General features: G+C 37.6%; 1 protein-coding gene across 1 annotated transcript; it reads left to right on the top strand.

Annotated features, from left to right (window-relative positions):
* The first annotated feature begins 8 nt into the window (after nucleotides 1–8).
* On the top strand, nucleotides 9–12,389 carry slc44a1a (solute carrier family 44 member 1a). The gene is made up of 16 exons (XM_042389079.1): nucleotides 9–518; nucleotides 783–869; nucleotides 2,353–2,495; nucleotides 3,570–3,706; nucleotides 4,603–4,696; nucleotides 5,018–5,187; nucleotides 6,225–6,314; nucleotides 6,512–6,654; nucleotides 7,357–7,543; nucleotides 9,318–9,486; nucleotides 10,072–10,228; nucleotides 10,377–10,460; nucleotides 10,550–10,687; nucleotides 10,816–11,052; nucleotides 11,595–11,669; nucleotides 11,878–12,389. The coding sequence occupies exons 1-16, from the start codon at nucleotides 495–497 to the stop codon at nucleotides 11,899–11,901; spliced, it is 1,959 nt and encodes a 652-aa protein (XP_042245013.1). The 5' UTR covers nucleotides 9–494; the 3' UTR covers nucleotides 11,902–12,389.
* The last annotated feature ends 4,049 nt before the right edge of the window (nucleotides 12,390–16,438 follow it).

Below are 16,438 nucleotides of genomic sequence, written 5' to 3'. Positions count from 1 at the left end.
ACTGGTGTCCACTTACCTAAAACTGGTTTGATTTTTTGATGCATCAGTTGCTTCAAAGACGTAAAACAGTCAGATGCAGAGTTACCCATTGACAAAAACTAAATAACAGGCAAATTGAAACTTTGTGGGCAGCTTTTTTTTCAACAACTGCTATTGTTGCATATCGGTTATCGCGACGTTTCTCGGCGCTCAACTGCTAATTGTGATATATCTGACAGTCCCTGAAGGCAGCATGGTAAATTTGTTTTCTTCCGCATTTACCTGGCGCCGTAAACACAGGGACGAGTACATATGGGCGTATGTCACTGAATTAAAGAGGACACAACCAAACCCGTGAATTGCTACTTCGATTGAGAATAAATGTGCCATCGTAACGGAAGTAGGGAGAAAGGGAAATGAGCCGAAGAATCTAAAGAGAAGTTCAACCGAAGAAAAGTCACAAAAAAGTTTTGGTTTCGTTCGTTTAGCTGAAGTTCGTGCTGTCGTTGCTCACAATGGGCTGTTGCACCAGTACAGAGGTAAGTTAGCTCAAATATGGTGGAAGTTGTGGCTACTTGGGATCTGTAATGCTAATTCTCAGGGAGTCTGTGCGTGTGTAACGTGGTATGTAACGTCACGTCTTCAGCAGTAGTCAGCAGCTTGTTTTTTTAGCAACAACACAGCGGTTTGTCTACTGATTTTTGGAGCGGCAGGGTAGCTTCTACACCGCTCTCCCAACAAAAAAAAAAAAAAAAAACAGAATTAAGGATAACCGTCCATATCTATTATTTATGCCTTGGCAGAGAAAACGTGACTGGAAACCACTGGAGGAGCGCAGCTGCACGGACATCCCATGGCTCATCATATTCACACTGTTTTGTATCGGAATGGTAAGTCTCAAGTTGAATGAGCGATTGATGCAGTCTAATACATCAGCCTAGCAGTCGATCGTACCCTCATGAAAGTTATAGTACTCAGTTTGTTTGTCGAAACTGTTTTAGAAAGGTGTTGATTCAACTTTAAGGTCATTTTGGAGGCTGCTGTGTTGCTGTTTAATTGTATTGCGTTGTACTTAGCGGTGTTTCTAATATTTTGTCCACCTCATTTATATCAGTGAGGGTAACAATAACAACAAACAAAAAACAATCCTTGATTTTGATTTTTTTTTTTATTTTGATTTGTTAATACATATGCACAACGTACAAATCATACACACACAAAAACAAAACTGATGGAGAGGTGCAAAAAAAACCTTCAGAGGGGCTTGATCAGGGCACTCTCCAGTGCATACCTTATTCAATTAGAAAATGAGAAAAATATGAAAAGGATGGGAAAGAGAGAAAAGATAAGATTGTAAACACTAGCAGACATCCATATATGCAGGTACACAAAGTGAGTAAAATAAAATTTAAATGATTTATTATTAGGGGGAAGTTTACAAAGATAGTCTATAAGGATAACATTGTGGAGATAAAAACAGAGCTTTTATGGCTTTCTTAAATTTTGCAGGTGTTAAGTTTAAAATATGAGATGACAGGGTGTTCAATATCATCTAAATTAAACCAAACTCTAATTGAGATGTTCAAGCCTTCAAAATAACCAGAAAGTTGGATCAACACCTTTATAAAAAAGTTACAACAAAAGTTGAATATTATAACCATCGTGAAGGTTGCAGGGCTGCAGCACTTGTTTCAACAAGGTGTACCTAACTAATGGACCACTTATTGTATTTATGCACGCGTCTATTACATGTTACTGTGTGCTTTATACACCAATCGGTGGCTGCATAGAAATCAGTGACGTGGCCTCTTTTCATGCAAACAATTATCTACCTCTGCATAACAGCCCTGCAGTAAATTTAGTTTATGTTTAAACTGATCTAGAGAGGTGTTTATTCAACTTTATTGTAGTTTTTGAGAGTGTAGTATGTTGTGCTGTTGATGTTTATTGTGTCATATTGACAAATTAATGTTCTGTCCAACCTCTTTGATATAAAATGTACTAGAAACACCTCTGTATAAATACAATTCAACAGCGCCACAAACTACGGCATCCAACATGACCACAAAGTTGAATCAACACCTCCATAAAACAGCTTCAACAAAAACAGAACATCATAACATTCGTGAAAGTTAAATTTAGTTTTAGATAGATGTATCTAATAACCTGAAAATTAAGTGCATGTTACAGACATTTCCATTTTTGTTGATAGAAAATTAAAAAGCATGTCTTGATTCTAGATTTCTTGAAAATAACCTATTAAAAACGACTGCAACTACGAGTGCTGTGTGCTTATTAATGTACTACATATTTGTTTTTCACATTATTCTGCCGATAGTTAACATTATCTACTCTAATCTGTATCTTCTGCAGGTGTGTATCTGTGGCTTCACCATTGCCACAGGAGGTGCCTCCAGGATTATCTCAGGATATGACAGTTATGGCAACACCTGCGGTCAGGACAACACCAAGATTGAGGGAGTGGAGCTCAGTGGACGAAACATGATAGAAAATAAGTTAGTCTGATGTGATACTAATGCCTTAACAGGGATATTTACACCAGATCCATCAATTTCTGTCACTATGGAGTGAGACACTCTTTTTGAACGATGCATTCAAATCCCTGCTGTCATTCGAGACTTCTTTTGCCCTCTCTGGTTGAGAACGGGTGGTGCAGAAGAAGCCGTTTAGAATTACATGGGTGCATGCAAGGATTGCATCATGTGATCCTCATCTAATTTGCTACAAAAACCCGTTGCTGCATTTGTGAACACTTAACTATATCCCCCATTTTGTCTTACAAAGTTGATAAGTTGCTGTTCAGCACATTGACTTGAACTACTGGCATTACATATCCCAAATAGCAGTGTGATCATTCACTCTTAGACAAAAGTTGATGTAGTTGTCAACAGAAGACAAGTCAGACAAACGTTGTAACATGTTATGAAAAATACTCAGTTTTCTCTGACCATGTCCGTCTGATGTTTGGTCTGTGGAAGTGACTGATGAGTTTAAGATGTCAGTCAGAAGATTAATGTAGATACATTTCACCAGCACAGAGCTACACTAACCCATGGTGGCAGTGTTTTGCTGCTTACATTAGAATAGCGTAGTTTAAGAGCATAACTCCCTGTTTATAGTTCCTTATATAGTAAGTCAAGGTAAATGTGATATTTTTATCATCTGGAAAGAATTGTCACATATTCTCTTCTTGGCGTAGTTTTTGTGAGAAGTCTTTTATCATATTCCTCCTTTTTGGGCAGTAGCTTTCCATCAGCATGCAGCCTGCAGGCCCAGTTTTACTGAAACAATGGGTCATGCTTTATTGATGGGCTGATTGCCCATGGAGGCTTTGAATAAAAGGCGTTTCAGCTACAAAGACGGATCTGTGTGACAGGGTAGCAAATGTCACCATCTTTCATTTTCTGCCAAGACAGAACAGTCCCAACTGGCATAGTAATAACCAAATCCACTCATATTTTGATCAAAGGAAAGTTGTGGAATGCTGTCTCTGATTTTGGAAGAATCTGTGTCGGAGAACTTTATACTTAAATTAATTAATCTGAAATTCCAATTGTTCTGTCTGTCAGGTACGTCTTCTTTCTAGACCCGTGCAACCTCGACATCATTAACAGGAAGATCAAGTCCATTGCCTTGTGTGTTTCCAAATGCCCTGCTTCTGAACTGAAGACATACTCTGATCTAAAGCAGTTTTCTCTGAACAATGGTGAGAAGCACCGCACATGTGGAAATATTTCACAGAAAAAAATGGTCCTGTGTATGAATTGTGTTGAGTGTTGTGTTTTATTGATATTTTTATATATTCATGACATTGTTAGAGGATGGGTTCACAATTTCTCAAGTCTTTCTTAAACAACAGTCAGGTGCCCAAGTGAATATTGAAAATATGTTTTTCTTGCTATAATAATTCCTCCTGTTCATACTGACCATTAGAAAATCTCTTCATAATACACTTACAATGTAAGTGGTGGGCGCCAAAATCCACAAGCCTCCTCCTGTGCAAAAATGTATTTAAAAGTTTATCTGAAGCTAATATGAAGCTTCAAATCCAAATGAGTCAAATCAAGTAGATATCTTTCAATGTTACAGTCTTTTTAGTGCCATAGTCCCTCTTTTTGTTATACTCAGCTCAACAGGGAAACACTGTCCAAGGAAACACAAAGAGGGAATTAGATTCTAAAAAGACTGTAAATGTGGCAGATATCCACTTGATATGATTAACTCAGACTGACGAAGCCTCATATAAGCTACAGATAAACCTTTAAATGCATTTTTGCACAGCATGACTGTGGACACACTGTGGATTTTGGCCCCCATCACTTTACAATTGAAGCACTTTTAATAGCCAGTATGAACAGGAGGAATGTTTACAGCAAGGAAAACCTCTTTCAGTGTTCATATGGACACATGACTGATGTTTTAAGACAGACTTCAAAAATTGTGAACCTATCCTTTAAGACAAGTAAAATTGAACATTGAATATGTCAATTAAATATGATTGTACAGTAAGTACTTCAGCACTTGTTCTTGGTTTTTATTAAGGTTTTAGAATATTTTAATGAAACTGAATGTGTAATTTATTTTTTGTTTTTTTGTCAATAGGATCTTCACTCTGCACCTATGATATTTCACCTACAAGATACCCAAGCCATTCAGAAAGAAGCACTAAATGTCCCAAACTCCCTGTTCCACCAAGGTAATTCAGTTTTTTATAGACAGGATAGATTGGAGATGGATAACACCTCCCATGTGTGACCATATCACTGTTATGAGTACAGGAACTCTATAATTTATTATTATGTGTTTAACTTATTTCAGTCTTTAATTCTAAAACAGAATTTCACATAAAATACACTGAAACCTGACCTACTTATACACGTTTCATGACCAACAAGGACCAAATGAATAACATTAGAAAAGAAATAATAGTCTGCCACGGTCAATACTCCTCTGCTTCAAGAACTATCCATTGAAAATAAATTAACCTGTGTTCTTTATCTTTTCCTGTTTGTTGTAGTAAATCTGTTCCACTGTTCCACCGTTGTATTCCTGTGGATATTGGCTGCTATGCTGAATTCGCCCAGGCATTCATGACATTCGTCAGTGACAACAGTGTTCTGCGCCGGGTTGTCGCTGGGGTGATGGCCAGCAAGGACATCATCATGGGCCTTTGTGTGCTGGCTTTAGGTAAAACACACGGTTATAGCCGGCTTACAATATGTGTGTGGATATTTTAGGTGAATAATGAATTGATTTTATATAATGCCAAGCAACTGGTATGTTTTTTTTAAAAATGTTTCTGATGCTCCTCCTGCACAGCTGCTAACTTATTGCTCAGGAGGATTCAGGAGGAAGGAAGAAAGCTATTTTTGTCATAAAACAGGAAATGTCTGAGTGGTTACAGTTAGTGTATCTACTGAAGTTTGGCCCACAGGCTTTAATTTAAAGTCTGTTCTAACTCCTCCTATTGGTACGGCAAAAAAAGACAAAACTGATCCCACGTCAGTTTCAGACATCTATCATTTCAGTTATTTAATCTGTCAGTTGTGGTGTTGGTTGTCAAAGCTAGATGACTAATAGCAGTTCCCAACATGGGATGTTTGGGCTTTTGTCATTCACAGCTTCATGTTTTATTGTTTAAATGAAATGCAAACCCATGGCTTAAGTATTTTGCATAGTTCTATGTATTTTTTTTATTTAAGATAAAGCAATGTTTTATCAAACCTTACAATGGACAGATACCATAAAATTAGCCCTTTTCTGTAGCTTGATGTAGAGCTGCAATGATTAGTCAATTGATCATTTAACAGATCCACTATTCTAAAGATGATGATCATATTGTATTGAATAATCGGTTTATAAGTTTTTTTAAGCAAAAATGCCAAACATTTGTTAGGTCTAGCTCCTCAAATGTGACATTTTTATGGTTTTCTTTGTCCTCTCTGATAGTAAACAGAGTGTATTTGGGTTTTGGACTGTAAGTCATACAAAACAAGACATTTGAAGACGTCATCTTGGGCTGTGGAAGATTTTAACAGGCATTTTTCACTATTTTCTGACATTTTATAGACAAAATGACAAATCAATTAATCAAGAAAATATTTGGCAGATTAATCAATAATGAAAATAATCATTAGTTGCAGCCCAAGCTTGATGTAACTACTTTTATGTTTGTAATGTTTGACATATTTATGAGATACACTATGTTTTTATCTCTGATGCAGTTCTGTCCCTGATCATGATGGTCGTGATCCGTTACATCTCCAAAGTGCTGGTGTGGATTCTAACAGTTCTGGTAGTCGTCGGCACCATAGGTAACTGTCAAAAGCAACATAAATGTTCTACAGCTCTTATGATTAAACACTTTAAAATACAATTAATTTTAAAGTTTTAAGTTGTTTAATTCAGGCACTCTTAATTACATTATGCAGATACAGTATAGATCATTTTAAATTCTGTTAATGTTTTAGCTCTTTTCTGACTCTACACGTATGGGTGTGATGTTTTGCAGCTGGGACAGGCATCCTCTGGTGGCTGTACGTGGACCACAGGAGTGCCCTAAATAACAAAACCACCTCAGTATTTGGGAAAGAAGTGGGCTCGGACAATGTTAAGGCCCTACTTGTGTATGCAATTGGTGCTACAATTTTCACGGTATGTACAATCACAGTGCTTTGTATATGTATGCATTTGGTACGTGAAATAAGTGTATGTTCTATATTGTAAGCGAACAATATCTCTTTTTCACAGTTTCAGAAGTACACAAAAGTAAACAAATCTAGTACCAGGAAATGAAACAAGACTAAAATTCTACAGCCATGCTCGCGGCTCTGTGAGGCTGCACTTAGGCACAGCAGTGCTTTTAGCCAAATGCTAGCATGCTCACAATGACTTGCTTATGTATATCAAGTAAAATGTTCAGCATGGTCATCATTCAGTTTAGCATGTAGGTATGCTAACGTTCTCTTAATAGCACACAAAAGTACAACTGAGGCTGATGGGAATGTCATTAGTTTTTCTGGTATTTGGTCATTCATCAAAGCGTTGGACAAAGTGAAATTTTGAGCTGATGTTGAATCTAGATGAATAATCGAGGGACCATCATCTGGATTCATCTTTTTGGAATCATGAATATCTGTGCAAAGTGTCATGGCGATAGTTGTTAATAGTTATTGAGATATTTCACTCTGGACCGATGTTGAGGTCCCTAGAGCCCCTCTGCTAACATGGCTTAAAACAATCTGTGTTATACAGACAGTTATGTAGGAAGGTTACACATTTACTTCTCTAACTCCACAGCCTTATTGAGTGATTTTTTTATCAGGTGACTGGAAAACTCTTTGTGTAACCCTCCAGGTAATTCTCCTGCTGGTGATGTTCTTCATGAGGAAGCGTGTGGCTCTCACCATTTCCCTGTTCCATGTAGCTGGTAAAGTCTTCATCCATCTTCCCCTGCTGGCCCTGCAGCCTTTCTGGACCTTCCTCTGCCTCATGCTCTTCTGGGTCTACTGGATTGCTGTGCTTCTCTTCCTCGGGAGTGCAGGTTAGGAGGAAGGCTAGTGGGGAGTGCCTGTATTAGTAGTTCATACATGTGGATGTTTGACAGATTGAGTTCATAGGTTTACATTGTATGAGTACCACACTCACAATGCAAAATGCTTCTGGTGTCTCTGGCGCTCCAAAATACTGTTAAATGTCAATGCAGCACACAGACTAGTTTCTTATGCTAGATAGTGTTAGTGATACCATTTCCAAACAAGCAGAACAAGTTTGTTATTTGTGACATTTCGTGCTTGTTTTGTGGCATGACTAAACTCCCACATTCTCAATCTTGTGCTAGTCTCGTGATGTGGGAGGTTTGAGTCAAAGAACCACTTCTCTCATCTCCCACTTCTCTATTCTACTGATTTTCAATTTTTTTTTTTTTTTTAAACAACAGGCGATAGCAAGTGGAGTCAAAACATCACATTTTCTGTCTTCATAGTTACTGTTTTTTGGGTTTTGTGGTAAGTGTGGAAATGTAATCATGTTAGAGTGAAATTACAAATTAGGTGCTTGCAGTAAACTCTGACCTTTCTGAACTTGGATCTTTCCTAATTTGTATCTGTTGGTTAGATTAGTTCATTTTGATTCTAGACTTGTTTTACCTTCTCTTCAGGAGTGTGCAAAAAACAGATGGTACATATCATGGTTATAAATTAATCAAATACAGTATATTTTGACATGCATGTCAGACAGTTTTTTCCCCAGTTGAGTTTGGGAATTGCATGAATACATTTACCAAACAATTTGAAATGATAAAGGAAAGTAATTGGTTCATAAAGAACATAGTCAACTCAGTTGATTGATACAGTCGTGCAGTACATTAATAACTAGGGCTGTAGTCAACTAAAGAAAATCTTGATCGACTGAAATCTTACATAATCTTCAACTAATCGATTACCGGGGTGGGCACTTAAAAATTGTTCAATAACAGACGTGATGTCTTGAGAAGCTGCGTCATTTATTAACTGACACACTGTTGTCTGTACTGTACATTTACTGCCAGACTGACAACTTACTACTAACCTTTTCCTCTGCTCCGCTCACGTTCACCATCACTTACCTGCTGCTCGCTCTTTCCCACCCACTACATACACATATCACACAATGCCGTATTCCTCAACGGAGCTACGCTACCAATAGTTTCCCAGGCAACGACACAGAGGTTGACTTGCGTATTGGAACAACACTGCACAGAGACTCGCAAACGCTGTTGATTTCTGAAGGAATGGATATTTGGTGTTATTTTTGGCATTAAAAATTTTTTTTGGTCTGGCGGGGGTTCTTGTTGTTATCATTGTAGGAGAAACACTCATTCAGTAAAGTACAGTACAGACCTAGTAGACTGTCTAATAGACATAGTCCCAGCAGTCTCCATTAGGTTGGGCGAGTTCAAAGTTGTGAAAACAATGGGGGTGTTTTGAATACGTTTTCACAGGTAATTTGTTAGTCTGTCCCTCCCGCCACAGCAAATGGATCAATCCTGGAATGCTATTGATGTAGCACTTTTCTCCTTATGAAAGTAACACGGCGATTATTCAACCAATGAGAATTTGGTCAGACAAGAGCATATTGACCAACTAATTGACCAGTCGACCAGGAGACTACAGCCCTATTAATAACAAGTAAATGCCAGACAGGTAAAGTATTATTGTGTTTGTTTCCAGGTAGGATGCATGAGAGTACCAAGGAAATACAGAGTGCTGAACAGTAGAAGCACAAGTTTAAGTGTGAACACTGAAACAACCCAAACTCAAGCCTTTATTCCCTCACAGGAACACCAGTGAAGAACAACTCTACAGGTATGGTTGAATATCACGTGGTGGGGCCTCTTCAGTACACAGTGTGGTACCACGCTGTGGGTCTCATCTGGATCAGTGAGTTCATTCTTGCCTTCCAGCAGATGACCATCGCTGGAGCTGTGGTCACTTACTACTTCACAAGGTAGAAAGCTTAATGTTGTCTTTGCTGTCACATTTATTTGATAGTTTATTCTTTGTGCTATATGATGTTAAGTATGGTATGTCTTCTTTCTCTATGTGATTAACTGAAAGTCACAGTGGAAAAACCATTAGATAACTTCTGCAATGTCACTTATTTCAGAGTGAAACAGATTATGTGTGGGGAGAGGTATAATTTCGAGAGGGCGTTGATGGAATCCTTCAGATTTGCTCAAAAGTCGGCGTGGCTTAGCAAATACATCACAATACAGAGCTGTAGAGATGTGGAGTTGTATTGAGATATAGAGCTTTAGAGGACTGTTGGCCTCCATCCTCACCTCCACCACTCACGTTCAATCAGAGCGACCAGGATGAGGGAGAAATTAACCATTCTCTGATTTGATTGGATTAATTGATTCATGACGAGTCATCAAAAATATTCTAATGTTTTACAGGAAAAGAAGAGAGAAAGATTTTGACATAAGAAATACTCAAACATGATTTTTTATCATATCAGATATATTCGACAGAAACCAAAAATAACTTACACAAAACATTTTTAATTTGATGTTTATTACTTCTCTTTAAGGAATAAATCTCAGATGCCAGCTACTCCTATCCTTTCCGCTATGGCGCGTACCTTCCGTTACCACTTGGGTACTATAGCCAAAGGCTCCTTCATCATCACGCTCGTTAAGATCCCTCGTCTCATCCTAACATATATTCACAGTCAACTCAAAGGAAAGGTGAGCTGTAAAATTATACAGTGTATTTAAAATTGTTGCAAAACTCCATTTTGAACTCACATTAAGCCTGTTAGTAGTCACTATATGGGTGTTTTTGTAGATATTTGTTATAAGTTTGTTAACGTTTGAATTTATTCATTCTTCATAGGAAAACGCCTGTGCTCGCTGCATGCTGAAAGCTTGTGTCTGCTGCCTGTGGTGTCTTGAGAAGTGTCTAGCATACTTGAATCAAGTAAGTAATCTCAGGAAGAAAAGCAAGTATATTGTGGATACAAGATCCCAAGCATTTACAGTGTACATGTCTGTATCTCATTGTTTCAGAATGCTTACATTGCGACAGCCATCAACAGCACCAATTTCTGCACCTCAGCCCGTGACGCTTTCGTTATTCTGGTGGAGAATGCCCTCCGAGTGGCTGCCATAAACACTGTGGGGGACTTTGTCCTCTTCTTGGGAAAGGTACCACAGAGATTAATTGGGCCTCTTGGCTGCTGATGTTTGTCCATTTTAGGAATTTTGGAGTTTTTAAATGTGAGAATCTCCCCCAACCTGACGTTTTGTAACCAGCATTATATCTTTATTGTCAGGTGCTTATAGTCTCGTGTACAGCTTTTGCCGGCGTCCTGGCCCTGAACTACCAGAGAGAGTACACCGTGTGGGTCCTGCCTCTACTCATCGTCTGTTTGTTTGCCTTCCTGGTGGCCCACTGCTTCCTTTCGGTCTTCGAGAATGTAGTCGACGTTCTCTTCCTCTGCTTTGCTGTGGACTCTAAGTATAATGATGGCAGCCCCGGGCGGGAGTACTACATGGACAAGGCCTTAATGGTGAGGGCAGAGGACATATGTACTGTATATAGGGAATACAGAAGATACCAGTTTACTGTTAGAGGACATTTTTACAACCTTGGTGTTGTAAGAAGGAACATGTCTAGAGTTTCATTTTTGCCCCTACGATTGGAGTTTCAGAAGTTTTTTATGCTTTTTGGGGGCAACATTTGATAGTGTTTTCAAAATATCAAATGTTTTATTTTGTCATTTATTTAGTTTGACACAGTGGTTTGCGTGAAGTCAGCATTTCCTTTTACTTCCTTTTACTCCTTTACTTCACTACTTGTGAAGTGAGAACCAACATTTTCAACTGCTTCTGACAGTTTAAAATGCCTACTTTTCTTTGTGTCCAAAAAATGTCTGTAATTCACATCCAGAGCTCAGTGGAAAGATACTCCCCAAGAATAATTTGTGATCTGGTTATAATATTATTATAATATTAATATCATTTTTATTGGTAAAACCAAATTCTATTGGATACAAATGAGTGTCAAGCAAATGTTATATAATCCTGTTTTTTTCTGTCTTTCCCATCCCAGGAATTTGTTGAGAATAGTAAGAAGATGGGTCGGCACAATCCAGATGATGGAGACGGACGTGAAATGAAGTCCATGGTGAGTTAGAAAGTCTTTGGGGTCCTATCAGTATGGTTATTATTTGATTCAGAATAAATAAATAAGCAAACCAGCTGGTTCGGGACAACTAGGCTGTGTACAACTCTAATACAATGTGTGAATAGCAGAATTGTAGTTCTGAATGACAATCTGATGATGACATAGTGTGTAAATATTTCTTTGTTTTTGTTTTTTTTTTGTCTTGCAGTCACGTGGAGGAACTTTAGCTTGACGAAGTAACCAAAAAACAGATGCCAAAACCACTACAGATACTCCAAAAGTTTAACTCAGAGTTGACCAGCGTTACACTCCAGGGACATCAATAAGATAACTTTATCATTTAGATGACTTTATAGAGAAGCTACATTGAGTTTCAGCAAAAGATGCATTGAGTTTTATTTTCTATTTCTGAAAAGGAGATCTTGAAAGTTTCAAGTTTGACACTAATAGTTGTAAAATGGCAAGAGCTCATTTGGGTTTGTATTTTTTTATTAATAAGATCGGTTTGCTATTTCTTCTCCATTTTCTTATGCACGTGAGTCTCCCCTTTTATAACATTTTAAATGATAATAATAAGAACAATTTAACATGGTTTAACATGTTCAGTTTTCCTTTTTAGATAATTAGTAAGTGACTGTGTTATGTCAAAGACTGTTCAAGTTGTTTATTTCTTCTTAAATTTTGTACTTAAATAAATTAAAACACAGTTTTATTGTTTGATCTTGTGTCCACATCTGTAAAACCCTGCAGAGAATAGAAAACATAAAGATAGCTCACATAGCAGAGTGATATCAGAGCATTCATGGTCAGTGTGCTGCAGAGTATTAAATGCTGCCCATGCATCATCATTTCTAAACAGCAGGGGGCAGCATGAAATAAACTACGTTCAGTTTTAAATTTACATAATACAATAGCTCTAGCAGGAAGTGCAAATACAATATACACAAGATAATAGAAAAACTGACCTTTTTTTTGTTTGGGATATTGTACAAAAGTTTGTTGAGGATGTCACTTTCAAGTCCTTTTAAATCTCGTTCTGCTGGTATAAAATAGAAAAGGTACAGAAATACTTGTAATGTGCAGGAGACAGAAATGAATAAAAATGATTAATGTAAAAAAAGACATTGAAAGGAGCACTTCAGTCTGCAACAGAATAGTCTAAATGCTTAAACAAACATGATAAGGATTAGGTAAGGATAACTTGGCAAGCAAAATAAACAGAGCAAAATCAATTTGATTATTGTTCTGTTAGAAGCTGTTAGTTAAACATTAACACAAAATGTAATTTATTGATTCTTAGAGGTTTTCCTCAACTCACACCCTCCTCAAATACATTATAGCCAACTAAAAAGTGTTTTAGAAAAAGTTGCAGCATAAACCACTGGCATTAACAAAATGAGAGCATCTAGCTTCGAGCATCTAGCTTCAACCACCTGAGGGCAGCAACTCCTTTAAAATGAATGACATTTCCATTTTAACATCCACTATAGATGTCATGCCCTTCAAAGATAATGAGAACAAAATTACATTACAACCTCATAGCAGGACTAATATGTTTAGACTTCTCTGGATCCACTTCAGAAAAATAAATTATTTTGCCAATTTGATTTCTCATCACCTTTTTGACGTCATTTACATATTTCGTGACCTCATTTTTATTTGATTTAGAAAAGATGAAACCAAAATGAAGAAGTCGGTAGCTTTTGGGAAATTGGATGAAAAAGTTTAAAACTAAGTTTATATATGTTGAGAAAATATATTTGTACTGTGATACAGATATATACCAAATGTATCTCTGCAATGTTAATACCTATATTTTTATTGGTATCTCTAAAACATATTTTTCATCACTTATATTAAATTTCTATGTACATATTAAAAACATGTTCCTGGGGTATACAGTATATAAAAGAGTTTATTCCTTTAGGATTTCATTACTATGACTACTGAAGTTACTATACCTTGCATTTGGAAATGTTTACTATCATCTCCATGGAGGTAGGCTGACCTTCCATAAATCCAATTCCACATGACTATATCTGCAATCTACTGATGCATAGATTACTGCCTCATCCCCTCCATTTTCTTTCCAGTCCAGCATGGACCAGACAAGAATCAAGCCACTAAGCAGTTAGGTTATTGATGGGAAAGCTCTCTCTGAGCACTGCTGTCCACCTCCATAAAACACAGGAATCCAGAGGAAAACAGCTTGATGGCTGGTAGTGAGTCACACCTAAGTGATGTCTTCAGTACTTACTGCACACTAACCATTCCTGGAAGCCCTTTGTCATTGCACTAAAAGACGGGAAAGCGTGTTCTGCTTGGGGGCCGCTTCAGGCAGGAAGCAGCAAGATTTGACAACTTGAATTGGATTGTTCTCTTAAATGTTGTAAATCTTTCACTTGAACAGTTGTGGTGCTGACAACGCCAGTTATTATAGTACAAAAGGAAGAAGACTTGGACATTAAGTGACTGAGTTTTTGAGTGAGTTGGCTGAAGTTTGGTGACTTCAATCAATCACCTTTCACTTTCTTATGAAAACCCAAGCCACAGAAACCTATTTTACTTCTTTATATTTTGGAATAAAACTACAGAGTCTTGTTGTACACTAGTATCTGTAGACGTATGTGAAATTTATTTTAGCATCTCAGAATATATTATAAATGAATATCATGTACATGGTGATTTTGTGTCCTTTTTGACGATTTAAAACTTTAATCTCAACATATTCAGAAGTATAGGTGGATTTAATTTATTTATTTGAAAATGGGTGCTGCATATCATCCTATAGTGTTTTCAGCACAGGCGATACATGAAATAATCATTTGCTTCTTGACAAAAGCTCTAAAGCTCTGATTCAACTGGTAAATAGTTTACAACCATTAAACCTGTCCTGTCCCACTCCTCTATATGGATGTGTATTGTTTGTGCTGACTCAGCCGCAGTAACATGAGCCTCCTAAGTGTGTGTGTGGTTGTGTGTGTGCGTGTGTGTCAGAGAGTGTATTGACCAACGGTGACTTAACCATTAAGGTGAGACTTTACTGCCTCCTCAGCAGCTTGCCCTGGAAGCTCAGCTCAGGCCTTTTCAACAGTGCTTTCATTCAGTACACAAACAAGATTTGAGCGATGAAAGGAGCCCACAATGCTGCTGTACACATGCAAACAGTGTAAAGCTGTAACAAAACAAATAGAAAATAATGATGGTGATCGTAATCATCATAAGCCACGTTTAATTCGCTTCTCAGTCCACAAAAACAGGTCTTCCCATGCAACTTACTTTGTGGTATGACTGGACAAAATGGTTAAATATGGTATTAATTATACAGCACTAGAATACTTAACATGCAGTTTAACATAATAGCAAATGTACATGTAAAACAAAAACTTCATCAGCCCATTTTGGTAGTTAATTGTTAATTTGAACAACACATCTTTAAAAAACAATAACACAATATTTGAGCTTGAATGTTCATTTATGACCTTGGAAATAGTAGTTTGATGGATTAACTCTGGAACACTTATTTCTTTGTCTAAGCTGTGTTATTTTCCGTTATAATACTTGGGCAAATATCCTTTTGGCTGATATTCACACTTGGCAGGACACTGGAGGGCTGTCAGATCATAACCTTTTTTGTGGACACTTTAACAGCAGGTCAGATTGGCGTATGATGTTGAAACTTACTCAGTTGATGGAGAAAAATACTTCCAAACTGATGTTTCTAATGCTGCTATCTACAAATTCAGATTGTAATTGCATCTCATGCAGCATGAAAACATAATAAAAGAACTTGCGTCATAGGATAACGCTTATCCAAGAAACCTGATTTCCGAACATCAAAAGAGCTTCCTGCAATTTGAGGCTTTTCCCATCAGCTCTCAGTCATTCTGTCTCCTCATACGCTCACACATCATTTTTTATTGCTGGACGGTCTCCAACAACAGGCTCCGCTGGGTGGAAATGAGCCACAGAGATGGTATCTCGCCACATTTCTATGGTCAGCACATACAGGGGGAGGGAAAGTGTGTGAAAATGAACATTTGATATTTACCCAGTGACTTCCCTATCTGGAGCCACTGACAGGTCCTGTTGCCAACATATATACACACACACACACACACACACACATACATTTACACATTGTGTGAGGTCCTGCCACCTGCTTACACCGGGCCATGTAAAAAAAAAAAAAAAACTCACAGGGAAAAACAAACTTTTCCAGGTTAATGAATGGGCCTTTTTCTTGTACTTATTCATTTAGTTTTATGTGTTTGCTCTACATATCTCTATGTATATGCTGTGTGTATGCATGCATGTACAGTGCGGGTGTGATGGTGACTCATAAAATATTCACCTGTTCTCCTACATAATGCAATGATGTTCCTGCACACAGAACTCATCGCCTACAGACAAGCAGAGTTTGTCACTTGTGACCACTGTCAGTTTTCCTTCCCTTTACATTGGCTTTAAGTGATGCATAACTACTTTCATCTTCCACTTATTGCAGGTGTTGAGTCATTTTGTTTGAAAAGGACTCACCACACATCCCACCAACAGCTGTAATGTACATCTGACAATGGGAGTAAATAATGGACTTGTGTTTTCTCATTTCCCAGTCATATTAATACATCATAAAATAGCCTACAACTTCTCTTCCTTTTTCCTAAATATAAACATATAAGTAGAGAACCGAAACAGAAAATTGGTCTCCCAGAAACAGGTGTCACATATTCAAGTCTGTCGTCCAAGTAACACTCGTGACTATGCAG

Source organism: Thunnus maccoyii, chromosome 2 (genome assembly GCF_910596095.1).
Source record: "Thunnus maccoyii chromosome 2, fThuMac1.1, whole genome shotgun sequence".
Lineage (NCBI taxonomy): Eukaryota > Metazoa > Chordata > Actinopteri > Scombriformes > Scombridae > Thunnus > Thunnus maccoyii.
Note: the sequence above shows the minus strand (reverse complement) of the source record. Positions and strands in the feature narration are given on the sequence as shown.